At 33.4% G+C, this 27793-nt stretch overlaps 1 protein-coding gene and 1 pseudogene across 3 annotated transcripts; one reads left to right on the top strand and one right to left on the bottom strand.

Annotated features, from left to right (window-relative positions):
• Positions 1-686: 686 nt before the first annotated feature.
• LOC145629284 (choline transporter protein 1-like) lies at positions 687-12064 on the top strand. Of its 2 annotated transcripts, none has more exons than XM_081681835.1 (11): positions 687-931; positions 1569-1735; positions 3523-3881; positions 4053-4198; positions 4874-5057; positions 5215-5288; positions 6869-6982; positions 7766-8122; positions 9023-9283; positions 10923-11150; positions 11594-12064. In XM_081681835.1, exons 2-11 carry the CDS (start codon positions 1584-1586, stop codon positions 11777-11779), a joined length of 2061 nt encoding a protein of 686 aa, XP_081537961.1. In that variant the 5' UTR covers positions 687-931; positions 1569-1583; the 3' UTR covers positions 11780-12064. The 2 variants fall into 2 exon arrangements, with proteins under 2 accessions (XP_081537961.1, XP_081537962.1); XM_081681836.1 differs by having other exon boundaries at positions 1566-1735.
• A 4624-nt stretch (positions 12065-16688) lies between these two features.
• Positions 16689-19110, bottom strand: LOC145627218 (SEC1 family transport protein SLY1-like; annotated as a pseudogene). The gene is made up of 2 exons (XR_014111346.1): positions 18950-19110; positions 16689-18854 (listed from the first exon to the last, which is right to left on the bottom strand). The product of XR_014111346.1 is annotated as an SEC1 family transport protein SLY1-like (transcript).
• Between the last annotated feature and the right edge of the window lie 8683 nt (positions 19111-27793).

Here is a 27793-nt window from a genome sequence, read left to right as displayed (position 1 = left end):
CAATACCAATCAAACTCATTTAAAAAAGTGAAAATGTCCAAATCTGCCCATATCTCGCCTGTCAAAGCTGACTTTGGTCGTCCATGGTTCCTCAACCCCATATTCCCTATATCTTTTGTCTTTAATATCAAGATCAATACCCAACAAAATTTTAAATATACTTCATTAATAAAATTACAAGAAAAAACAAACAAAGAAAAGTACAAAAATAAAAAAAAAAGAGTTAAAAAAAATTAACAGTCTTTGTCAATTGTCACAAATTAAAAACTAATATAGGAAGTACTTTTTCCATTTTTCTTAGATGCAACACATTTAATAAAGATTGTTTTAATTTAGATGTATTATTTTCCATTTTAATTAATAAATTCTCTATATTTCTCGTATCATATGAGTTTATTTCTTTTATTTCTGTTTATCTATCTTAGCTCTTAAAAATACGCAATTTGTAAAATAATGCAAAAAAAAAAAAAAAAGAAAAAAAAAAAAACTCCGTATTAAATTAATTTAAAAGAATTAAAAAAGTAATACATCAGTCTTCACACTACACTTAGCTTAGTACCACTGGTAGTTTACTGTAACACTGTAAGAACCCATTAAACACTGCTTCTTTAAGCCAAGCTAAGAATCTTTTTCTGCTACTTTTCCCTCATTTTCTTCTTTGTTTTCCACTGTTGTTTTTTCTCCAGTTTTTTGAGTTTTCTCTCTCCAAAATCAGAGCTTTCTCTCTCTTAAAACTGAGCTTTTTCTCTTGAAAAGTGAAAACCCATCTCTTAAATTCTTCCCCCATTAATACCCTTTTCTGCAATCCTGTTTAAAAAGCTAAAACCCTTGTATAAAAGTAGAAGAAAAAAAGGGTTGAGTTGTTCTTTACCCATTTTCAATCTGCGCCGCTTCGGCCGCCGCCAACTCTTAGATTGTTGATTGTTAAAGGGTTAGTGTTCATTTGATTAGTAGCTCTAAAATTTGATTTGAATTTTAGTTGATTTGGAGTTGAAATGTGGAATGTTGTTGATTTTGATTGTTGTTTTTAGTATTTTGTTGAGATGATTGTGAATAATTGGGTATGTTGAATTGTGGATTTGTTTGTTTACTTGTTTTTGTTGAGTTTGAGTTTGCATTTTTTAGTTGAAGTTGAAATTGATGTGAAATGAGATTGGAATTGAAGTTGGAAATAGGATGTTTGTAATTTGAAATTGTTTGTCAACTTGTGAATTGAAATTAGACCATATTTGTTTCTTTTTTTTGTTGTCAAATGAAGTGTTTCATTCAAATCCATTCTTTGCTTGTGTTACTTTGATAAGGAATTGTTAAGTATTTGTCATTGTCAATTGGAAATTCGGAATAGTTAATGAATTGGTTGTCGATTGGTACGTTGTGCCCTACCATTTCTAAAATCTACCACTGGTTTTACTTGTACTGAAGTCATGTTATTTATGGAAGCCCTTGAAATATAAGTATTTTAAAGACAGAATGCATAAAAAAATACTTTCATTTGTGCTTTATAGTCCAAATGTTGAATAGTTCCTTGCTTCCTTCTTAATCTGCCTCCATTATTCACTCTTAAGCAGCTAGCTCTCCCTAAAATGTACCCATCAAGTGACGGCGGCCAGCTGGGTGGAGTTATACAGAAGAACAGGAAATGTAGAGACATAGTGTTCCTTGTCATCTTCGTAGTATTCTGGATTGCCATGATTGTCAATTCAAGTTTTGGGTTCAACAAAGGTAACCCAAAAAGGTAATACAAAAATTTATCATAAGACTTTTCTCATTGTTATATTTTCAGTGGTTTACTTTCTATATATTTCTTATTTAATATAGATATGCATGTGATGTGAGTCATGTGACCCTTTTATTACTTTTTATGGAAAGTTCCTTGATTTTGTTGAATTTGCTTAGATCTCATCTTTACATTTGTCATTGCTCAACTGAGTAAAGAATAAACTTTTGTGACCTTGCCTTGAACGCCATGAATGGGCTACGGTCTGTGAGATTCACCTTTCATTCTGGAAAGATTGGAAATTTATAGCATCCTTTCCCCAGTTTTCTTACTATGATATTCTTCTGATTTGTAAAGTCTAGTTAAATGCAACAAATCATGATTCTAATCTTGCAGTCAGATGCTATTCCTAGGTAGTTATCAAATACCTTGGTTTTTTCTTCATAAAGGAAATTGACAATAGCAAAATGCCAACCCCCTGGTATCTGTTTATGGACAGAATTAAAAGTTGAACTACTAACTTTTTCATGTTAAATTATGCAAACATGCATTGGTCAAATCTTCCTGCTGCCTATCAAAGTGTTCATGATTGTGGAAGGGCTGTGTGGGATAAGCCGGATAACCAAGAATCTGTAGAAAACCAAGAAAGATACAGTGTGCTTACTCAAGAAGCTGGAGTAATGCTGTTACATTGGAATGAAGCTGCCATTATTAAATTTCTTAGGGCTCTTGCTTTGTACACACAAAAAATTAAGAGGACTCGTAGCTACTGCATCAGGGGCAACGATTTGAATTCTATAAAAGGTTTATGCAGCCTTCATTGTAAGTAAATTTGTTTTGCGTTCATAGAGTTGCTGAGCCGATTAGTGGGATAGCATGTCCATGTGCACTAGGACAAAGTTTTCACATTAAAATAAGCTTGAAGCCTTGAAGGTGATATATCTGGTGTAAAATCCAATATTCAGTAGCTACTCCAAGGAGCAAATGTATATTCATGCACGAAACAAGAACTGAAGAGCTTTATGCAGCAGATTAGGTGTTCTTATGAAGTTCAAAGAAAATGAAATGAATAGTAGTTGTGAACCTCGATTATGGAAAAGATGTGGAAAGGGAGGCGTAGATGGTTTGGGCATGTTAAAAAAGAGTACCCAGGTGCTCTGGTGAGTATATTGAGTAAGATGAGCATGGGATATTGTAAGTGTACAAAAGATGGACCCTACAGAATGGGAAGTAATCAGGGAAGAATTGGCCCATCTAGAAATATTGCATGATGTGGTCTTTGAGGAGATGGTGCAACCTTGCAAGTGACAGTGGCGGATTTTGACTTAAGTTTATCAATTTTTTCTGTTTGAACCTTCGAACTTTTGTTTTAACAAAAATGCTCAGCTACTATGCCATTTAATACTCATATTATGGATACTGCAATTTAAGGGTTTTGTGAATTTGTGGGGCTGAGTCACTGTAGGCCATAAAGATCCTCCTCAGTGTAGCTGACTACAACGACAACTTTCTACAATCTTACTCAGCTCCTCTTTGATAATTAGTCTAGGATTTTAAGTTATACCCATCTCGCTGTGCACCATTCCTGTGCATGGGTTAACTTTAAATACTTTATATAGTGGCCAATCCAATAATTTGTATCAGTCTTGAATAATCCTCCCCCCCAACAAAAAAAAAAAAAAAGAGTTCTGTAACTTACCTGACAAGGTGTAAATTGATCTTTGTTTTCTATATGTTAAGGTATATTGTTTCAACCAGTCAATTTCCTTCTATTTCCTTAAGTGGTAGTTACTTTACATTTTCAGGTTAGTCTATGGTTTGGACTATGAGGGAAATCTATGTGGTGACAAAGATGCCCATCGAAATCTCCGTGAACTAGAACTCAGATATTGGGTAAACCCTAACCAGGTGCATGAAAGTGGATTAAAGAACTCCGCGTTCAAGCTGGCAGATGCAAGGAGCATTTGTTTGTTGGATTGCCCTATTCCAGCTGAAGATTCCCTTAACTGGGTCTGTGATTACCCTGATGGAGATATACATCTCACTTTAGATGAATGGATTGACAGGAACTATGATTATTTTGAGTTCCTTACCCCAGATATGAGAAACAGTTCACTTCAACTTCAAGGGCCTTGTTACCCTGTCATATTTCCCAGTGTTAATGGTATGTTAATTTTTTTTTTTAATTGTGTGACCTTTATACTGTTCATGCAGTCATGTATTCCTTTTATTTTCTCTATAGTTGAGATCATTTTATCTTGTGCTGTAGATATCTTGGATAAGGACTTAGGGATATTTCTCTAAATTCTTTGCTTTTACTATTTTTTTTAAATAGTTTTCTGGAGCTGCCAATTTATTGCTCGTCCATCAAACATGTCTTTACGGCATTGGCAGCAGATGGGGGGAGTAAACATCAACGAGGGACTTGAAATTGACAAGTCAATTCACAAAACAATGAACTCACGATCTGCTGTCGTAAAGGTGAGGGACCTTATATAATTTACAGAGATTTTTGTTACTTTTGACTGTTCGTGACACTGTTAAAGTCACCTTATTCTCATCACAATTTGTTGACATGAGGATGTTTTAAGGCTTTCTCTTCAGCGTTATTTATCTTTATGTTATACTTTTAATTTAAAAACCATTAAGTAAACTTTTGTACCTGTGGGTATTGATATTGTTTCCGTAAGAACATCTTCCAATGATTTGTGTAAAATTGTTTGTATTTGGAATAATAATGCTAATCAGGTCTATGAATGAAAGATGCCAAGATAATATTATTAATTTACCATGGACTTTTGTATTCTTGTTTTCATGCAAAAGCTCCTTGTGTCTGATGGATGCCAAAATGTGACATGACTGACAGTCTAACACCTATTGGCCAAAAATAAATGAAGCAAAAATTGCTTATTATAGGTGAGCCGTGATTGTGAATTTGTGGCCCTTGGACCTTTTGACACAAATGTATATTCAGAGATCAGAATACTTCAGAGTTCTGACTGTCTTCATGATCTTAAATGCTTGTAGTGAATGGCTTCACACGTGTTTAAAAGTATATAATAGTTTAATATATGCCTTTTGAGTTGTGACCTCTGCTGTACTTATCATTCAGGCCTTTTTTGGTCAAATAATTGTTTAAATATCTGCTTTCTGCAGAGGTACATGGCTGACATTGGAAAGTCATGGTTTGTACTCCTTGTTTGTGGTGGGCTCCTGCCACTTTTCTTGTCAGGGATTTGGCTGCTGTTGATCCGGTATCTTGTGTCTGGGATGCCATGGATAACAGTTGTACTTTTCAACATTCTCGTAGTATCAGTTACTATGCTTTTTTATCTTAAAGGTAAGAGATCTATCTTTAGAAAACTGCTCCCTTTTTCTGTTCAGAAATCTAAAACTTAAGTATATTTCAAATTATACACTCTGGAGTTTTATTTTTATATTGGGGGTTTATTGTTGATTACTACATACATTTAATTAGCACACTTTGTCGTTCTCAGCTGGATGGATTGGAAATGATGCTGTTACACCCATTGTTGGCGTTCATGACCCATATGTTCATGTATATGGAAGGGTAAGTTCTTTTACCAAATTCTGACTTTACTTTGGGCCTATAGATGTGAGTTTTGGGATGCAAATCACTTGGAGAATTTGGTTAAATTGCTTTTACTATGACCTATCCTCTTTTAAAGGGTTTGTAAGATTATAAGGCTCGTGTCAGATGATACTTTCAAATGATCAATTACTGTCAATTCGAAGGGATTGTATGTCACCAGCAGGCTCATATGGTGGAAGCAAGAATAAGTGATCAAAATTGTGGCTAAATCAAGTTTAAACAGTTATTTTGTCAAATAAGATGATTAGAGCATGAGCTGACAGCTGTTCAAAAGAAGTGAAATGTTACAAGTAGAGAAATTGTTTGAACATAAGATATACTACAAGTTGGTTCTACTCTTTTGCAAAACTTAAAAGATTAATTGATATAGTAAAGAACGTGAGAGATTTAATCAAGGTAAACTTCTCAGACCTAATCTGGAAGTGAAGAACCTCCACTACACGGGATTTTACTCCAAAATCTTCCACTAAGATGGGGAAAACAATTCTGTTTAATACTTCAGTCCACTTGTTGGCTCAACCCCTGGGTACAACATCTTCAAATTGTCCATTCTCACTAATATCCAATGTGCTCTCCTCATGGTTTTCTAGCTTCTTTCATCCCTTTCTCATAATTACAACATTTTACTCTAACCCCCACAGTGAGCAAAGTAAATTAATTCGACAAATACTCCTTAGTTTAATACTATACGAACTCTGTATTTTATGAAGTGTATATGGAAAATGAAATGACTCAAACTCAGAACTTAGGTGTTGTTTTGTTGCCTTAAGTTTCCATAGGCACTCAAAACTCCCATGAGTTTCCTTTTAGGTATGTTGTTTGGTTGACATTAAAAAGCAAATATGGAGGAAGTCACAATTCATGGGAATTTCCACTTCCCTCAAAACATGGGAAGTTACTTACCCACCCCACCCTTGGTCATTCACAATTCCTAGAATTTACAAATTTTATGTAATTCCTAGGAATTTTTATAAAGGAAGTAATTTCCCATTTATTAGAATTTTCCGTGGGAATTTACTTCCTACATCAGCCAAACAAGGCCTTAGTGTTTACCTTATGATTAGCATTAGCTCACTATGCAACTCAATGATTCTGGAAATTAATTGAGTAGGATTATCTGGGAAGGGAATTGGGTGTCAAAATTTTCAAATAAATATTGGGTATGATAGTCCTTTGCTGCCTCTAAAGAGTATAAGTAACAAATTTGTCTCTTACTTGAACAATAATTACCAAATTAATTGACTGGGTTGTATATTATGGTCTTTCTAACGTGCAAATAGCAAAAAAAATTTGATGATACATTGATACTATACTACATTACTACCTTGGGAAGAATAAAGGTAACAAGACAGCTTCTTCTCTGCATAAAGACTTATCAATTGCTTTGTTAGATGGCTTACAAACTTCTGGTTGCCTAAGATAGGGAGGATGCACCAAGCTGCTGTTTCTCTATATGGCTTATTCGTTATTCCGTAATTACCAATTTACTGTTGCTGGCATAATTTCCTTATTAGAACATTTTTTTATTTGTGCACCAGGAGTTGACTCACCTTCGTGTTGCTGCAATTTTGATGACTGCCATTATGGGAATGGCCATCCTGGCATCAATTGCCATAGTTAGACGCATCCTTATGGCAACGTCAGTCCTAAAGGCAAGTATAATCACCTGCTTTCATGTGCTATGATTGAGTTATTATTTGTCTAGCATTTGATTTGTATGCTTGGATCCTGAAGATTGAGTTTGATGGATATTTGGGTCACAATGGTCCAGAAATAGAACTCATGCAAAACTACTCTGAAATTTTCAGAGAATTATCACTCTTGTGAAATTTGAGTCTTCAGATTTTAACATGTATTTGGCTTTGTCATTATTTGCTCTACTTTGAAATGAAATTATGAACACTGAGCTAAAGGCAGACTTTTGAGGTTTGGGTTTATGGTTATCGTGCCAAAGTTTAAAGAATGTATTGTTGGAAGAAGCATGATATTCTTTGGGGAACATGTTAATGATTATGCACCTTAGTCTGTTTGCTATATCTCGGGTGGGAGGGGATTAGATTTCACTGTGAAGGAAGCTTCCAAAATCACAAAATGCACTGCATTATCAGGCATCTTCATCAAGTTTGAGGGAACTATTATTACAAATATACACTATATCATAATAGTGAGTATTTACATATATACTAAAGTTGTAACTTGAGTAGGAACTTTCAGTCTGCATGCATTGCTTCTATTGCCAAACATTACTCTGCTGGAAGTGGCCTACTTGATTAGATTAGCAGATGACAAACTTTAGCTTAAAGATCAAATGATGGGTAGTTTAAATACGTTTTTTTTTGTTTTTAACCTAGGGTAAGCCAACCTGAAACTGTAGATGTTCTAGGTGATGCCTGATATTGCACTTTTATCTGATGACATGTTTAAATTATTTCCAGGTTGCTGCAAAAGTTATAAGGGAAGTTCGATTTCTAATGACCTTTCCAGTCATACCATATGCCATACTTGGCATCTTTTACATGATATGGGTATCTGCTGCTTTGCATATATTCAGTTCTGGCGAGGTTCATCAGAATAACTGCGAATCCAACTGTTGTGCTTACAACCTTAGTTCAAGCCGGGTCAGCTGTGAGCGCTGTTGTGGTTATAGCATTCATTATACCCCTCACATAGGAATCTCCATCCTCTTTCACTTGTTTGGTGGTTATTGGGCAACACATTTCTTTATAGCATGTTCATCCACTGTCATTGCGGGTTCTGTTGCTTCTTATTATTGGACTCGTGGTGATTCATCGGTAAGCAATCGATTGCTAAACTCTTTTAGGCATATGCTATAGACTTGTGGTTTTGTGATTCTTTGAACATATGAATGCCCTTTGAAAATTATTAGTCATTGTGTCCTTTATTACATACAGTTTTATGTCCTATTTAAATATTTAATTAAACTTCTCTTGTTCAGTTATTTTACTTTTTGTAAAAGTTAAATTTGGAAGGGCCCTTGTGGTGTTCTAATGCACATTGGAAAGAGGGGGGGGGGGGGGTAGGGGCGTGTTGCTCAATTCATATGTTAATATTATGTTTGGGTGCTAGTTAGCAAGCGTGAGTATGAATCATATTTTTTTGCATGCTTTTGAAGGATGGTCCCCTAACTTGTACGGTACTGTTGCTTCTTTTGATTGAGTTTACAAAATGATATTAACAGTTCTACATTCATAGCTTTTACTTGTTTGGAGTTTATCTCCACCATAGCACACATTGCATTGCATGCTATTGAAGGATGGTCTGTTGATCTCCTAAGATGTACAGTAGTTTTGTCTGTTTTGATTGAGATTACAAATTGGTGTTGACTGTTCTACATTCGTTGCTTTTACTTGTTTGGAATTTATATACGCCAATAAATGCTATGGTTTACCATGTAACTTCAGGAAATGTTCTTTTATCAATCAAGGGGGGTATTTTGCTGTAAATGATTGCTTATTATATCTGCCTGACAGTCTATGCACGTCACACTGGCCATTCTGCTTTGGTATAATGTGTGTTATATGAGATGAATTGCTTAGAAAAAATCAGTTCTGACTGGATTGCATGAAAAATATAAAATTGTCTGCATTGTATCATGGGATATTCCATCTCCTGATAGCCTAAAATTTCTGTAGTAAACTTATTTTAGACTCACTGTTGTATGAATTTTGCAGCCGAGAATCCCATTTTTACCTGTTTTTGCCTCAATGAAAAGGCTAGTCCGATACAACTTGGGTTCTGTTGCTGTTGGCTCTTTGGTCCTATCTTTTGTGGAGTCAATCCGCTTTATACTAGAGGCAATTCGGCGCAAGCTGAAGGTTTCCTATACTACGCCAGATAATTGGTTTGGGAAGATAGTCCATAATTCTTCCAATTGTTGCTTAAAGTGCGTTGAGTGGACCATCAAGTCAGTGAATCGTAATGCCTATATAATGGTAAGATGGTACATATTTTTCAGTTTGCTTCTAATTTTCATTTAAGCTGTTAAGTTGTCTGCCTAACCTAGAAAGACCCTGATAGTGCTCAAGACCAATCCTCTTTACCTTTTTTTAGTAGAATGCTCTTTCTGAAACTGATTCATTAAACAGTCTGCAGTGTTTTATTAAATAGCAAAAGTTTGCCTACAGCTCAAGGATCAATTGTAAACAACCTTCCTGTTAGCTTTAAAAGTTTGGCTACATACACATGAGGGTCTGACCCTCCTACTCTGTATGCGTTCAGAGCCTCTGCAGTGACATTAATCTTGTTTATCTTGATCTCCACACATTAAAGAAGGGTCAAGCCTGAAGTTATCGCTGTTCACAGGAATGTCTTGTGTTATACTGTTATATTCATTTGGTAGAATTAAGAATGACCATCCCTTTGTGTGTGTGTGTGTGTGTGTGTGTGTTTAAATTGCACTCATGCTAGTTTTTAGTTTTCAGCTCTAATAAAACCAAGACAGATCTAGAAAATGCAGTTTCTAGTTTAAATGCAGTTTCTAGTTTTGTTCTCCATCTTTGAATTTAAAATGGCTTGTATAAATATGAGATTTTAATTTCATGATAAATTCTTGTATCATATAACTTGAAATCACAGAGGCAAAAATTAAAAGCTACCAATTTTATTCAATAGCCCATTCAATAGCTTTAGGAAATTCATGAATATTCTGTCTTTAGAATGAGTTTTGGTATCTGGAGATGCTTTTGTTCGCTGTTCTAGATGTTATTCATTATCAAATGAATTATGGTTACGTCATGAACTCCAAGTCACCATTTGACCAAATACTAGAGATCAGCCTCTAAAGCCAGGTTCATGTCTGTCAATTGTCCTACAAAGCTATCTTAATATGTAGCTAAGCGATGTGTGTGATGTTACTCTTGATTCCATCAAATGTCTCATAAATAATGAAATATATTTTTTTCAGCCTGGCTATTCTGTATGAAATCCAATAGCAATTAGCAGGTTATAGATCTCAATGTTACATTTTCTAAAGCAGTAGCTTATGGCCTTTTATTTTAGCATGTGGCTATTATGCCATACAGGATGTTAACATCCTTGTTTTGGAATGATTAATTTGAACCTATCCGAGTCAGTGGTTTACAACTCACCCAGAGAGGGGGAAAAAAAAAAAAAAAAAAAAAAAAAAAACAACAACAACAATAACAACAACTCACTTACACTCACCTTTTCCAGAGATCAGATCAGTAATTATCACCCAGTAGGTTCAGGCTTGATTTTCGATATGATGCCTGTGACTTTGTATCCTTATCTGACACCTATTGCTTGAGATGAAAATTCGATACATTTCCTCCTTTTTAGGGTTTAAAATGCAAAACTCTTTTCAAGATTAAAATGACCATAATTTTTCTGAAATATATTGATACCTCTGTTTTGTTCAGTACTTAAAATACTTGTTTGATATTTTATTTATATCAGTATGCAAGAGAAATTAATTGTCAAAGTTTTACCTTGAAAAACATGGGAATATTATAAAGCAGAGGGAGTAGCGTAGTTTCTGATAACTGTGAATCTGTGATCCTTAAACCTTCTTGCATGGTACGATTGCTTATATTTGGCAATTGTGATATGCAGATTGCCATTACAGGTAAAAGCTTCTTCAAGTCTTCCGCTATTGCAACGGAGTTGATTATGAATAATATACTGAGGATAGGGAAGGTTAATGTTGTCGGAGATGTCATTCTGTCTCTTGGAAAATTATGTGTTAGCTTATCAAGCGCCATGTTTGCATTCCTCATGTTGGATACTTACGACTACAAGTCTGCCCATAAGAAGATTACTTCTCCTTTGTTCCCAGTGCTGGTATGTTTTATCTTTTACCTAGGATTCAAGTTATAAATATTTTATGTTTCATGGCTTAAGATGTTGTCCACCCACCTCCATCCAAATAAAGAAATGGAAAACCTTAACAAGCTATCTTTGCAAAAACACATCCAATTATTGTAAAATCGTTGTGCCTGTTTTATTTTGCTAGTTGCTAGTGATGGTGTTTAAACTACACCTTATTGCCTTGGTGATACTTTTCTGCATGTTCTACTTTACTGTCCATCTTATAGACGTAAATAAATTGTCCATTATATATCCTTGGTCTCGAGTGCCAGGGTTTTGTTGTTTTCCTTCAAGAAAACCTGACTGAGTATTTTGTATGAGGCTGACTCACAATAAATTATTGTAATTCCTCCTCATGGGACTAAATAGTTGAAGTGCTGCATCAACTGCCTGATTTTTAGCTCTTTATTTTGCAGGCATGTTGGATCCTGGGTTATGTTGTTGCGACGCTGTTCTTTGGCGTGGTTGAGATGTCCATCGATAGTATTATTCTGTCATTTTGCCAGGATGCTGAGGAAAACCAAGGGACTGCTCAGTATGCACCCCCCCTTCTGCTTGAGACTCTTACAGACAAAAACGAGACCCAAAGACTTACAAATTGATCATCTGGTTTTTCTCAAGAATTTTGAAGCATGAAGCATGTTATGTATTAGTTGTAAATATAGTTAGAAATTTTTTCTTTTACACTTTTAAACATTTATCCATCACTTGTTCAAACATATGTTGAATTTATTAGAAAAGCAACTCCTTAGTTAACTAACCTTGATCTAGATACAATCAAAGCAAAGGCTAAAGCTTTATTTTGAGGTATGACTAATTAATCTATTAAGATGTAAAACACAATTGAAATAGGTCTGATGATATTATAATTAAATTTTAAGCTCCTATCTTTGGCTGTCCAATATATGCTTGGACAGTTTCTATTAACTATGAAGAGAGTTAAATGTGACACAAATCTAATGATAAATTTGGTTGACTAGAAGAGAAAAATGGTGAGGCGCATCAATTGCATCATCAATTGCAATAATTCCATATAAATATATAACTAGCCTTCTGGCCCGTTCCATACTTCCATGCACGGGTTATTACTTAGAATATTTTCCTTGTAATGTGTTGCTTATTTGTGCTATATACGAGTCAGCATTGTTTTATTGTACCTTATATGTTTATATAATGTGGACTAATTAGCTCAACTTTTTTTTTTTTTTTTTTTTTTTTTTTTTACTATTACTTTATTTTAAGTTTAGGAGATGAAAGACTGTCAAAAAAAAGTTTAGGAGGTGAAAGACTACGACTTTATTTTGCTGTAGTTGAAACACTTAATTTCCTTACTTAAATTTGCAAGTTATGGAATGCATAAACACATGAACTTTATTTTTTTGATAAAGAAGGTTGAGTGATTTGTGGTGACATGTGGCATATGAGTGACTTGTGGTGACATGTAGCATATGAGTGACTTGTGGTGACATGTAGCATATGAGTAATGTGTGATTTGTGTTTTTAAATACCAAGTATAGATAGATATAGATATAGATGCCATATAATGGACTGAAGGAGTAAAAATCACATATTAAGCCCAGAGTTCGACAGCACAAGTCTGGTTAGATTGTTCATTAGTTCTGCGAAGTCTCAGTATGGCCCATTTTTAAAGGGAGGCCGATTGTTAACCCACATAAGAGAGATAAACAAGATGAGATACACATAAAAACTGCGAAAACAAACACCAAATTTTAGACATGCAATGAGGATATTGGCTATTCTTTACTATTACTGTGAACATTATTGGATCACAGCACCAAAACTCAGTTCAAAACAGGGTGCCCATGCCCCAAATATATAGACATTCCAACTAAGTTGTGAAAAATAAGTACCCCCATCAAGAAAGACCTAAAAACCATTATAGTGAAGTTTTGAATGAGACTGTAAATTTTAACTTCTTGGCGAAGCTCAGGGTCTTTGGATTGATTTCATCAATTTGAATGACTAAAGTCTTTCAATTGTCTGCTTCAGTGCATGGAATAGATTCATTCTCTAGCAGTTTTAAAACCTGTATACAAGATTATAAGAACAAAATCAACAAACAGATAGACAAAAAAAAAATGACACAAGTTACATTCGTCCTGCCTACTTGGGCGGCCCTTTTTATGCAATTCTGGTTGCCATATATCAGAGACTAGTTATTGTTAATTTTCCCTAAGCTTACACAGTATCAAAGGAAATCTCAGTTCTCGCAAAAAAGGGACAGCAGCTAACTAGTTAGATCCTATGTCCTGGCTCTCTTAGTTAGCCATCCTCCCCTTGCATATAATTATTGGGAGTGTATTACATACCAATGATACCATATTTTGAAGGGCAACAATGAAATAAATCTTTATTTTTAACTTTACTACTCAAATGGCTTGTTAAAAAATGAAATTTGGTATAGATGAAAGAATTGACTGAATATCTTTGCAAAGAGGAAAATTTCAGGTAATGACATTATAATCAGATATAGCTTTGGGCACTAGTTTTGATGAGGCTGTAAATGAAACAAAATGCTTTAGAAATTCATGGTGTTAATACGGTCTTGGATGCAACAAAACCTATAGTTTTCCACAAGGTCAGGCAGCTACATAAACATGATATACAAGTAATTAAATATGTTAACAAGACAATCAAAAGATGAAGTTTAAATCTATATCTTCAGCCTTTAAATGTAAGAAGGCTCTATCTTTTCTAGATCATATCCACAGAGCCCTGCAAATTCAGCATTCTCTCTACATCATATATCCCTCATCGCAAACCAAATTAATATAATAGTGAACCTCGGAAAGAGGAGTAAGTATCAAGTCACTTCAGGAGAAAAGAAAAAAAGAAAAAAGAAAAATAGCATTGTACTCATGCTATAAACAAGAGGTAGGTTTAAGTTGAGAATGAAAACGAGAGAGAGAGATTGCCTTCCAAATATTAAACCATGAAATCACATCTAACTCTCGTAAGCATCTCTTCACAGCCTTCAGATCAATTTTAGTCTTCATTAGTTATTCAAAGCGGCATGAAGTTATCAATAGAGGATAATTGATGGATTCCTCATATTCTTGTGTTGAATTCAAACAGGTGTTTTACACTGAGTTAAGATATTCAGTGGGACAATGGGAGTTTTGACAAAACTAGAGATCAATAAATTTTTAGAGAAAGAAAACCACCGTCACCTATAACCAGCCTTTAATACAATAAACATTCTAGAAAAAAATGACATTTGAGCTGTGTAGAGCAGCATCTAGAATAAAAGACCATGTGATTAACATATGTCAGAAATTCAAAAGGAGTATGATTGAACTGAAAACACAACTCACCAAGAACTTGATGGATCATTTGCATGTCAAGTTGAAACCCATCTCCAAGCATTTTGAAAAGAAAGTCTTCCATGTCTGCATGCAAGCTATCATCCTTCCCAGTATTATTAAATGAGGCAGAAAATGATTCATTTGAGAGCACTTCAGATGATCGCATTCTTATGGATTCATTTGAGTGAACTTCAGATGATCGAATTTTTATACATTCATTTGAGGGAACTTCAGATGATTGAAATTTTGTAGATTCATTTGTTGACATTAATGACTTCAGACATTCTTCTCCAGAATTCTCAGAAACATAGTTGTTTGCGGGACCTTTACTATTTCCTTCATCAATACATAGATACTTTGAGGCGCCTTCAGCACATAAATCTAATGATGATAAAGAAGTTGCATCTATGCCATCTTTGGATTCACGAGTCGCTGCAGTAGTTCCCTGTAATTCGTAAAGAATGACACCAGCCAAGTCCACATTACTATTTGCTTGGGAGTAAGCAGAAGCTAAAGTCTCCAGTGAAATAGAGGACCCAAAAGCTTCAAGCAGCAGCTCCATATCCCTGTTACAATCTCTGATTGATGAATTGCAAGAGCTGGCCGCCTCCATGTCTGGGAATGAATAACACATTGAAAAAACCATTCAAAAAGTAATATAAATAAGACATGATGTATGACTGGTCTTTTAGATTAAAGAAACCTAAGCCAGATCATGCAAAAACAATCCAGAAATTTTACCAGATTTTGTTAAAGCGTCATCATCTGAATCTAATAGTGGAATAAACTAAGGGTGAGCAGGATTTAAGTTGTAACACAATATAAATGCACGCGGCCTTGAGGCTTGAGCTAGCCATATGAGTAAAGAAAATGCAGCATACAATAGTTAATCACATTTCCACAAGCATTAAACCTTAAAAAAAAAACTAGAATTATCCCTCTGGGTAGACACCTCTCTGAAAAAGTTCCAAGCCACTAGAATAACGGATTAAAGGTCTCCGTGTATCTTTTCTCCCCGTCACCCCAAAGTCACACAAAACCAAATGTTAGCATGTAATAATTAAAGTAATTATGGAACTAAAAAGATACATAGAGGTCATGACCATTTGAAGGGGGAAAAATGCAAGCAAACAAGAGCTTCAAGAGTCGTCAGAATAGAATTAAATATCCAAAATATCACTTAGTAAACCCATAATACCAATTATCAACAAATACGTATTTTTTCAGTTCAGTATTGTTCTTCAATCTCCATGCACCATCAGAATATATAGCAACAAAAATTCCTTTAATTTAAGATATTGTGCGTATCATATCACACGAACAAACTAATTCAAGCAAGGGAGCACAAATGACAGAAAAGGCCAATTTTACAGTAGGAGGTTTACATGGTTATGGAAGGTTTACGAAAGTTCACCAGATACAGTCCTGAACCACCACGTAAATCAGCAGCTACTCGTATCCTGGAAGGTAAACATCAAGAAAAATACTATGAAATTTGTCATGCAAATTAGATTTTCATAAAAGAGCTCGAGCACATAACATAACTAACTAAATAATCACTTCATTCAACTATTATAAATAAAAAACTACGGCACTATAGATGATAATACAATTTCTGAATACAAAAGAAACATCTAAGATTCCAACTTGGCTAATTATTTTTAAATTCTCAATAAAATTTGGCCACAAATTAAGTGTCCATGCCCATTTTAGAGTGTCGAGTATCCAACACAGGTAATTTAGGTGAAATGAAGAGCTCAAGCACCATACCTAATAAACAATTTTAACGACAAACTATTTCAATCATACATTTCACAAATTTTGAAAAAAATAATAGTAATAAACACCCTAAAAATTCAAAACTTTCAAAAACCAAAGACAAAATTTGTAATAAATAACAACATAATCAACCAATAATTCTATCATAAACGCAAATGTGCAATATTTTAGAGCATCAAACATTAAAAATTATTAAAAAAAATCAACTAAAGAAACAAGAATCACATTCAACAAAAAGATGATTATCAACAACACAAAAGAACAATGCAGATTAGTTAAAGATTTAAAATTTAGTATAAGAATAAACTGAAGAGAACTTACAGAAAAAATATAGAGATTCTTCAATGGAGAAAGAGAGAATGAAGAACTAACAAGTTCAAAAATAAAAAAAATAAAAACAATCACCTTTAAAGCTAGAAGTCGTTTACTCAAGATTACTTGAATCAAGACGAATTCCAAATGTAAAGAATACATGAATATTATAAAAAGAAGCTAGAAGAAAAAAATAATGACATGTTCAGCACACATATACATCAAAAGAGATTAAATATGAAGAGTATTCAGGAGCAAAAATTTACTCATTTTTACAAACAATATAACTATTTCGATACATCTTCAAAATATCACTGTATTCAATTATGACTGATGCTTCAAAAATCAAAAGTATTCTAGCTTAGATTGAATTCCCTGCACAAAGGATGGGAATAGATGCCAACCAAGTCCGCCAATTTTCAGAAAAGCAAATGAACTCCTCACACTTATCAATGAGCTGAAGGTGCAGGATTAGCTCCCAATCCCATCTTCTTTCCCAGTAAGGCAAGTTGATCAACAAACTCTGCCCCAGTGAGAATTTCTGTTGTTCCATATATAATATGCTTGGCTGGCTGCTGAAGGGACACAAGCTCTTGTAGGCTTGCATGCTCCACGTAATTCCCTCCCCCAATCATAAACACAATAGCCTCCTTAAATGGTCCTCTAAGATGGCTACCTGAACTAGACTTAGGAGCTCGAGGATCAAACATCACATAGGAGTCGACCTCTGGGTTAGGTCTCCCTTCCATCAAAGCTTCAACTATCCTTGCCAATGCCAGCTGCCGATCACCTGCCAAAAGATTCTTCATACCAGCAGCCAAAAGATTTCCAGCCCAGTCTACTATATTACCTCTGCTTGCAGCACTAGCAGAAGTCAAAGGAACATTCAATGACTTTATCTTTTTCACATACTGAAATGCACTAGTATCAACCTCAGCTTCTCTGAGTGCCGTTTCCACCATTTCTGCTTCAGATTGTGGAACAGTCTCCAAAGAAATAAGATACATGATAGCAAAACGGAGCTTATCCATCTTGGAACCCTTCCCTTTAAACACACCCATCAACTCATTCATATCAATACTACCCCTAACCAACATATCATACTCTTTTTTGGCATAAGAATCGAGGGACCTCTATTTAATCTCACCCAACAACACGGTTGCAATATTAGTGTGCTTATCAATCACTTGCTTCCTCTCTGTCAACTCAGGCAGCGAGTTAACAGCACTCATCAAATGCTTTGTGTTCCCAATCAAATCCGTCCCATCAAACTCTGCCCCACTAGTGCCACCAGTCCTCCTATTCACATCATCAACATCCTTCTTATACTTGGTCAACTGATTCTCAATCTCAACTGCCATCTCCGGAAACTCCAACCCTCCATTTGCCAACCAAAACGGATCCGACCCATCTAGCTCAAACGACTTAGTCCCTCCCTTCTCTCCTTTCACACTCACCCTATTAAGCCTCAATCCAAGTACATCATGAACAAGCGGCTTATACCTAAAATCATGCTGAATCCCCATAGCCAACTCAAAATTCCTATCAAACAAACACAAAACCGGCCTCTGAAACGACGAGGCAAAATTCCCACCTTCACTAAACAAGTTATTCTTAGCCAACAAATGGTCCCTAAGCCTCTGATCTAAGGCAGACGCCACCATTTCGGCAGCCCCGCCTTGCGGGCACCGAATAATTGGCACCACAGACAATGTAGCCAAAACACAGAACAACCCATCAACAACTTTGTCAATAATTTCCTCAATTTCTGTTTGTTCAGCTTTAGGATCATTCAATTGCACATAACAATTACTATAAGCAAGCGAAAACAAGTTATCCTCTAAAGTAACAAAATCCAAATACTGATCATGTACCTTAGAAACCCTACAAACGGCGTCGTTTGATTTGAGAACCCCAGAAGCCAGATCCTCCAACAAAGGACGAGGAATCGAAGACGAGAAGTTGAGATGAAACGTGTCGTATAGAGGTACAGCAGCATCCGAAACGACGCGTTGAATGTTGGCCGGAGTTGGGCGGATGAAGTAAACGGCGGGAACATCGGGAATAGGTTTCCGACCAGGTTTGTCGATGAGGAAGAAGAGAGTGACGCCATGCTTACGTAAGTCTTTGACATGGATTAGAGGAGAGAGAATATCTTGAGAAGATTTGTCGTAGATCAAGATCTTGTATACTTCTTCGTTTGCCATTCCTGTTGGTGAATTCACTGGTTGATTCAGATTCAACATTCTGATTATACATTCTGCAAATCAAACACAAAAATCGATTAAGATTGTAGATTGAATTGAAATGAAATTGGAGTTGGAAATGAGATTTTAGGGTTTTGAATTTATATACCTGTTTGTTTCTGGCGAAGATTGAGAGACATTGTTATGATTTGGGGAAAATGGAGGTTTGAAGGTTTGCAGAAATGGCGGATTAAGATGAACAAGGTGTGTTTGGTTAGTTGCTGAGATTAGATAAGTAACGGGATTTTATTTCAGATACTACACACAAATGTCCCCGCCAAAAAATCTCTATAGTTGCAAGGCGTTTGATTTTACCATGGAAATGTATTATTGACCAAACTAGTGTTTATTTTCTAGTATAGTTAAAACTAACCTTCTAAAGACTTGTTTTCATACAATTATTTTCAGTTTAGTTCAGCTCAGCTCTAATGAGTTCAGTTCACTTCACCTTCTAATTTCCTTCTCTTAAAATATTCTTTTCACATCATTTCAGTTCGCATAAGTCATTATCCTATTATTATTATTATTATTATTATTATTATTATTATTATTATTATTATTATTATTATTATTATTATTATTATTATTATTATTATTATTAATCGTGGTCGCGATGTCTGTGTTGACTTGACAGGGCCTTCTCCATTGACACAGTCTGGGCTTTCTGGCTTTGTTCCTGGACGGGTAGTGACTGATGCTTCCAATCGGAAGCGAATCAAGTACGAATCCAGTTGTCGAGCAATTGGATATGGCTTCCTTCCTTTCTCTTTCTCTTCTCTTCTCTTCTCTTGGGGAGTTAGAAAAAGACGTTGTTGCATTGCTGAAGTGGATCCAGAAGTTCTCGAAGACTCAAGACATTGGGGCGCGTGCTGCAGCTCATATTTTTACTAGAGTAGGTTTTGCTATAGCTAGAGGAGTGGGAGCCCAGATTATATCTCGGCTTCCCACTGATTTATTTTAGGTTGTATAACTTTTGTTTTTGAGAAATAATAATAAGAAAAAATATTGTGTAGAACGGACTCATGTGAGTCCGGTCTACTTACAGGCCCGCGCGCAGCCCGTTTTTTAATAGTTCGGCCCGCGCGCGGCCCGACTGTTAATTATCAATCATTTCTTGATTTTTTTTTTTAAAAAAAAACGTCTTCCAACGTTCCGCCTTTCTCCTCCTTCTTCTTCCCCACGTTTTCTGCAGTTACACTCCATTACACTCCATTACTCTCAACTTAACTACATTCTCCCTAAAATTTCGCATCACTCCTTCATTTTCTAGCTTATATTTTACTTGCATGTACTTAATTTTTATTTTTTTTACATAAACCCTAAATTCCGTCTTCCTCACCTACATTAATGGCTGGCCTTCCTCCTGTTGATGATTCTCCTTTAAAAGTTTATATGAAACGAACTAAACGATCATCAAAACAGCCTCCGAAGATAGTTGAAATGCCAGAATGGTTAATAAATTTTTTAGTTATTTTTTGCTTATTCGTTTTTTTAAAAAAAATTGTCAGTAATTTTTTTTTTATTCTTGTTCTTGTTTTGTAGGGATGATTCACAGCATCCTAAGAAGCGTGGTTCTAAACAAGGTTCTAAAAGAAGTCGATCTGTGAGGTGTGATATTCGAAATAAATTCTTTTAAATTCGAAAAAATATTGTTTTGTATATTCAGATGCACGCCAGGTGTTCGATGAAATGTAAATTGTTGTTTTTACTTTGAATATTCTTGTGTAGGATTATGTTATTTTTGATGTAATTACATTAGTTGTAATTTTGATTATTTTGAGGATTGACTATTATATAGTCAGGAATTATATTATTTATATCAGAAATAAGCATTTTATTATATTATCTTTAATTGTATTATTTTATTTTGATAATAGTATATGTTTTTCAGGATTTAGATGTTTTTCATCAGAAATTAAGTTGTTGTTGTTTGTATTCAAATTTATCATACTCAGGAATTAGCATATCTTAAACAGGAATTAGATTTTTTTGATCAGGTATTATGATATATTATTCAGGAATAAAATTAACTCAGTCAAGTTTAAGATTATATTAGTCAGGAAACAGATAATAATAGTCAGGAATTGTAATACCAATATAATGTGCAGTAATTAAATGTTTTAGATTTATAATACCCAGGAATTAGATTATATTAGTCAGGAATTAGATAGTTTTTGTCAAAAAATAGATATGGATAGGCAGTTTAAGGATAATAATATTTAGATACATTATAACTCAGTCAGGTTTAAGATAATATTAGTCAGAAAATAGATAATAATACTCAGGAATTGTAATATCAATATTTGGATACAGTAATTAAATGTTTTAAAATTTATAACATTCGGGAATTAGCATATATTAGTCAAGAATTAGATTGTTATTGTCAGAAAATAGATATGGATAGTCAGTTTTAGGATAATAATATTCACATATAATATAACTCAGTCAGGTTTAAGATAATATTAGTCAGAAAATAGATAATTATACTCAGGAATTTTAATATCAATATTTAGATAGAGTAATTAAATGTTTAAAAATTTATAACACTCATGAATTAACATATATTAGTCAGGAATTAGATAGTTATTGTCAGAAAATAGATATGGATAGTCAGTTTTAGGATAATAATATTCACATATATTATAACTCAGTCAGGTTTAAGATAATATTAGTCAGAAAATAAATAATTATACTCAGGAATTGTAATATCAGTATTACATACATTAATTATATGTTTTAAAATTTATAATAGTCAGGAATTAAATGTTTTAAAAGATAATTATGCTAAGAAATAAGTTTACTGTTATCAGGGATAACATAATTTTTTTCAGGAATAAGTGTGTCTTATTCATGTTTTTTATTTTTCAGTGCTCTTACTGAAGATGATATTTCAGACCTTGAAATTGGTACTAAATCTGGTCCTAGTTATCTTTGTACAATTATGGAAGATTTTAGTGACGAGCAAAAGAAGGATGTTATAGACATTGGTTTTGGTGGATTGCTTCAAATGAATTTGCAGGACAATATCAGTCATCAGTTGTACAACTATATAGTAACTCATTTTAATCCTCATGCTAGAAATCTTATTGTTGGTAAAAAGGAACATGCAATTCATATTGATAATTCTGATATTGCTGATGTGTTGGGTATTCCTTTTACTGATATACCTGTGAAAGAGATTTCTAAAATAAAGAAATCAATCAATCCTGATGAATATTTGAAGATAGAGTGGAGGAGGTTCTTGGGTTTGGATATAGAGGATGACTCTGAACAGGGAAATGAAGTTGAAGCACAGAAGCAAAAGAAGAGGAACGAAAACAGAAGAAAAAGCTGTTCAGGGTAGGAAGAATTGAAGAAGAAGACATATGTGAATATTATTACTTATAAGATGATGTTTGAGAAATATAGAGATGGTGGTGCTGATTTTAAAAAGTTGTTTGTTATGTTTGCCGTGTCTACATTTTTGGCTCCAATTGGTGATAAGTCTCCTAATTTTAATATCATCAAATCTTTAGAAGATGTGCGTTTCATTAAGGCTTTCAACTGGGCTGGTTATGTTATGGACTTCTTATGTGCGTCAATAGCAGATTTTCAAGCCTTTGTTTTGAAAAAAAAGGAAGGGAAGGAGTTGAAAACAAAATCTAAACAAGTAAATGGCTGTTTAGTTGCTTTTGTAATTGCATTTTTACAAAAGTTTGAGTTTGGGACAACTTTACATCGCAAGCCGTTTATTTTGAACTGGACCTGTGAGAGTTTGAACCAGAGGATTAAGTCTGTTGCTGAAAATATGGATTATGGTACTGTGAAACTGTACCCTGCTGCCTCACCAAAACAATATGCTGGCAAATCTGAACAGGCTCTTCTTAAAAGTTTAAGGCTGGACAGTATTGAGTTTAAAATTGAAGACAGTGATGAAGATGAATATTTGGATAAAAAAAAAAGAAAGAAAGAAGGAAGATCAGGTTGTACAATCTACTAGCTTTGAATTGAAGGATATAGATGACAAAGCTAGATATGTATTGTACAAGATTCCTAAAGAGTTTCCTACTGATGCTGAAATTGATAATATGGATATCGATGTAAGTTTAAACTGCTATCTTTTTATTATATTTTAAGATTTTGTATAATTTGCTTTAATTAGAAATTAGAATACTTTTATCAGGAATAATAAACTGTTATCAGGCTATTCAACATTAATAATTTCAGTTAGAAATTAGAATACTTTTATCAGGAATAATAAACTGTTATTCAGGAATATGGTAAATTTTGTCAGGAAATTAAATTAATATATTAAAGTTGTTGATTTGATAATATATTATTATTGTCAGGATTTAACATTATATTATCAGGAATTATGTACTTTCTATCAGTAATTAGCATTTTCTAATATTTTATTTGGATTATAGTATATGTTTGTCAGGAATTATCAGTAATTAGAAATTAAGTTGTACTTGTCAGCAATAAGAAACTATTAGTCAGTAATATGAAACTATTAGTCAGGAATATGGTAAATTTGGTCAGGAAATGAAATTAATATATTAAGGTTATTGTTGATTTATTTACATTGCTGTAATTTGGGAATACATTATTATTGTCAGGATTTTCTACCATATTATCAGGAATTATACTTTTTCTATCAAAAATTAGCATTATCTAATATTATCCTTACATCTATTATTTTATTTTGATTAGTATCTGTTTGTCAGGATTTAAATTCCTTTTATCAGAAATTAAGTTGTTTGTCAGGAATAAAAAACTATTAGTCAGGAATAAGATAAACCCTCTCAGAAATTAGATTACTATTATCAGCAATAAGAATTATGTTATTTTCTTACATTTTACTAATAAGAAACTATTAGTCAGGAATAACAATTATGTTGCTTTCTTACATTTTACTTATTCATTTTTTATTTTATTTGTTGATTAGCCTGTGAAGAAGAAAATGATGAAATTTGGTCGAGACTTGAAGATTGTATCAGAGAACCAAATAGACTTTGCTATTGATTTGAAGGATGAAGCAAAATCATATTCACAAGAATCTCAATCTCAAGGAGAGGATGATTTCTATTCTAATGCTGAATTTTTAGCAAAAATTGATGCAATAGTTGAAGTTGCAATGCAGACTAAAACTTTAGCTACTGATTTGGATCAGTTTGATAAAATAAAACTTAAGGCTGATGCAATTGTAAGTTTGATTACATATATTATCATTTTTTTATACTTATTAAAATCATATTAGATATATATTTGATATTATTCTTTATTTTGTATAGGTGAATGATGTTATTTCTGATCTTGGTTTGCAAAAAGATCTAATTGAAGATGCAGAGCAAAATTTAGAGGATGCAAACCAAGGAAGCACGGAACCAGAGAATGAGGCAGATGATCTTGGTTTGAATAATGTTCAAGGAAGTGATGTTGAAGACACAACCGCAGAACCAGAATTAGTTGAAGGCACAACACCATCAGAAAAAGAGGTGCATTCAGTTAGTAATGAAGGTCTACTTAGTTCCACATCACCTCCAAGAACACCAAAGAAACCCAAGGGACTCAATGAAATTTATTCATCTGCTATGAATGAGAATCAGGCTAGGCTTGTGCAAGAAGGGAGGAGTTTCCTCAAGGGAGATACTTCTTTGCCTAGATTTCATTTAATTACTCCTACTCCTCCTACTTCTCAAGATACACCAGTATCCCAAGAAGAAAATGCACAAGTTATTGAAAAAGAAGTTTAAGAAACTTCTGAAAAAGAAAATGATAAAAACAAGGAAGATGACAGCACATCTAAGGTGTAATATTTGTATTTTAACTCAAGAATTTATTTTAATAGTTATTGTATTTAACTATCATATTTTATATAAATAAATGTGTTTATTATTCTATATTATTGTATTTATTTTTATTTGTATTATTCATATGCTTTCAGGTTTTTACTAAATCTAATGATGTTATTCAGTCTAAAGCTACAGAGGAACTTGCTTTAGCTATTTATCAAGGTCATCAGGTAATGGTTTTTGTCAAAAATTATATATTTTTCTAAGGAATACTGAGTGAATTAGAATAAGATTGAGTAAGTCAGGAATAAAATTGTCATTGTCAGGAATTAAATTACTTATATAAGGAATTACATTCTTTATGTTAGGAATTTGATTGAGTTAGTCACGAATAAACTTGTTGTATTCAGGAATTATATTGAGTTCATCAGGAATAAACTAGTCACTGTTATTAATTAGATTGTGTTAGTCAGTAATTTATATTATGTAGTATAGATTATTATTGTCATGATTTAGAAGACTTTTGTTTGATAATTATATTTTTTTTCCTTGTAGGAAGAACAACCTCAGCCTAGAGATGCATGTGCTGTTTTAGAATTGCTGAGGAATAAAACTGTTGCTGCTGAATCTATTCCTATTCCTATTGATTCTATTCCTTTTGATTCTCCTACTGCTTCTACTGGTGACATTATTCTAATAGATAAAACTCCTGCTCCTCCTAGTATTGATGATGATGAGTTTATAGTATCAGAAAAACAGCCTCCCAAAACACACATTGAGTTAATTGATGTTGATAGAATTCCTAGTTCTACGGATGTTCCTGGTGAATCTACTATGATAGCAGCTGATAAATATTCTGGAAAAAAAGAGAAGAGAATTCATGAATTAAGACAAAGGCAGGAGGAGAGATTGGTAGCAGCTGGTGGTTTAGATTGGGTTCTACCACCTATTCACAAGATTCCAATTTAAAATAAAGACAAGATTGTGTGTAGGAATTTGCAAGAAAACAAGCCTTTGTATCTAAAAAGATTGACTGAACATGAATTATGCATGTGTGATTACTTGTTTTTTATGCACTATTTTGAGCAGCTTGAGTTAGATCCTACTGGTGAAGATGAGGGAGTTAAGAGGCGTAACAACAGTCTTTACGTAGAAGATATAGGTACTGTACTGTTATCTGTCAGTTTCGCACTGAAGATCCTGAACAGAGTGATCTTATTTTGGTAAAGGAGGAGTTCTGTTCCCTACGTCCGTCTGAGTGGGTTAATTCTGCTATTCATGATACTTGGGCTACTGTGCTCAACATTGAAGAGAGTAAAAAAACTGACAGAGGAGTTTTTCAATATAAAAGATTTGTTTTTCAAACTGAAGTTGCTGTAAGTTTTTTCTTTCTTTCTTTACTTCACTCAGAAATAAATTTTATTTATAATATACTGTATTTAATATATTTTTTTGTTTTGCAGAATCTTACATGGAGATACTTAGAAAAAAGGTCAACTTACAGAAAAGAAGTTGCTAACATAAAGAAAAATGAGGCAATTTTGAAAACTTTGAAAAATAACTCAGTAGAGTATAATAAGTGTAAAGAGGAATTGGTAAAAATGGAGATGGATTGTCAATTGAATATGCATAAAGGCGAGGACATTTATGACAACATTTGCAAGTGGGTTAAGCGTTTTCCTTCATTCAACATAGCCGAAGCCGATTTGGTAAATTTTTAACTTTATTTCTTCTTTTTATATTGTATATTCAGGAATAAGCTAAACCTAGTATGATACAAGCTTTTATTAGTCAGATTTTATATTATTTTAAATCAGGAATTATATTACTTTAATCAGGAAATAACTTATTTATGTTAGTAATTAAACTGTGTTAGTCAGGAAAAAAATTGTATAGTAAGGAATTAAATTGTTTTAGTCAGGAATAATATTGTTTTAGCCAGGAATAAAATTGTTTTAGTCAGGAAAAAAATTGTGTTAGTCAGTAATAAAATTCTGTAAGTCAGGAATATAAATGTTTTACTCAGATATTATGATCTTTTAATCTGATATTTGCTTCTTTTAGTCAGTTAATAAATGTGTTACATATTGTGAAAATTATGTTTTATTTATTTTGCAGCTAATCTTTCCCATTGCGTTCAATAATCATCATACTCTGCTGGTTTTCAATTTCATTGATGGTATTGGTCCAAGAATAGATTGGATAAATAACAGGACTGATATTGATCGAGATAAATTAAATGGAATAGACAGAGTGCTGGTAAGATAATTTTAAATTAAATTTGTGAAAATTATACTTTTAGATGCTTTTAAATTTTAAAATTTATATATTTATAATTACAGATTAGAGATGTTGGTATTTTTTTGAAAAAGCATGAACATCGACATGGTGACACAAATTTGGAACAATTGGAATGGCATGAACCTAAGTTTACATGGAAAACAAGCCATGAAAATGAGGATTGTGGCCTTTTTTCATTAATGTGTATGAAAAATTACAATGGTATAGCTGGAGGTCTTGTTGACTTAAAATATGTAAGTATTTTTTCTCCTTTGTTTTTGGATTTATACCTATTGTTTTTTAGTGTTCTTATTTTGTTTTTTATATAAATTTGTAGAAGCAAAATCGGAAGATATATAGATGCCAACTTGCTTATCAGATGGCTACTAGTGAAGAGAATTTTTTGCGGAAGAAATTGTGGAATGATTGCATTGAGTTTTCAATTAACAAGCACAAAATTTGGAAAGCTCAACCTGCAAGAAAGAAGCTAGAGGCCCAATATGAGAAAGAAAAGGAAGCCATTCAAAAGGAAAAAGAGAGGCAGTGGAAGTTGATGCAAAAACAACTAGAAAAAGAGCAGCAGCAATTGGAAATTGATCAACAGCTTCAGCAAAATGAAGACGAAGATTAGATTTTTTTTTTTAAACAATTAATCATACATGTACATATATTTTTTTTTTTTGTAGTTAGACATTAGTTTTCTTTTGTATAGATACTTATAAATTTGGTTTATATATGTATATATTTTCTATTAAATCCAATTTCTATTAATCATACATCTATATATTAGTCAGATATTAAAATACTTGTTAATATCAAATGTTAATTTTAAAAATTTTAAATATCAAACTTAAAATGAAGAATATGTTTGTCATAAATTAAATTACTCTTCTCAGGAA

This window comes from Chenopodium album, chromosome 4 (genome assembly GCF_948465745.1).
Source record: "Chenopodium album chromosome 4, dcCheAlbu1.1, whole genome shotgun sequence".
Classification (NCBI taxonomy): domain Eukaryota; kingdom Viridiplantae; phylum Streptophyta; class Magnoliopsida; order Caryophyllales; family Amaranthaceae; genus Chenopodium; species Chenopodium album.
This window is presented reverse-complemented; position numbering and strand designations above follow the sequence as displayed.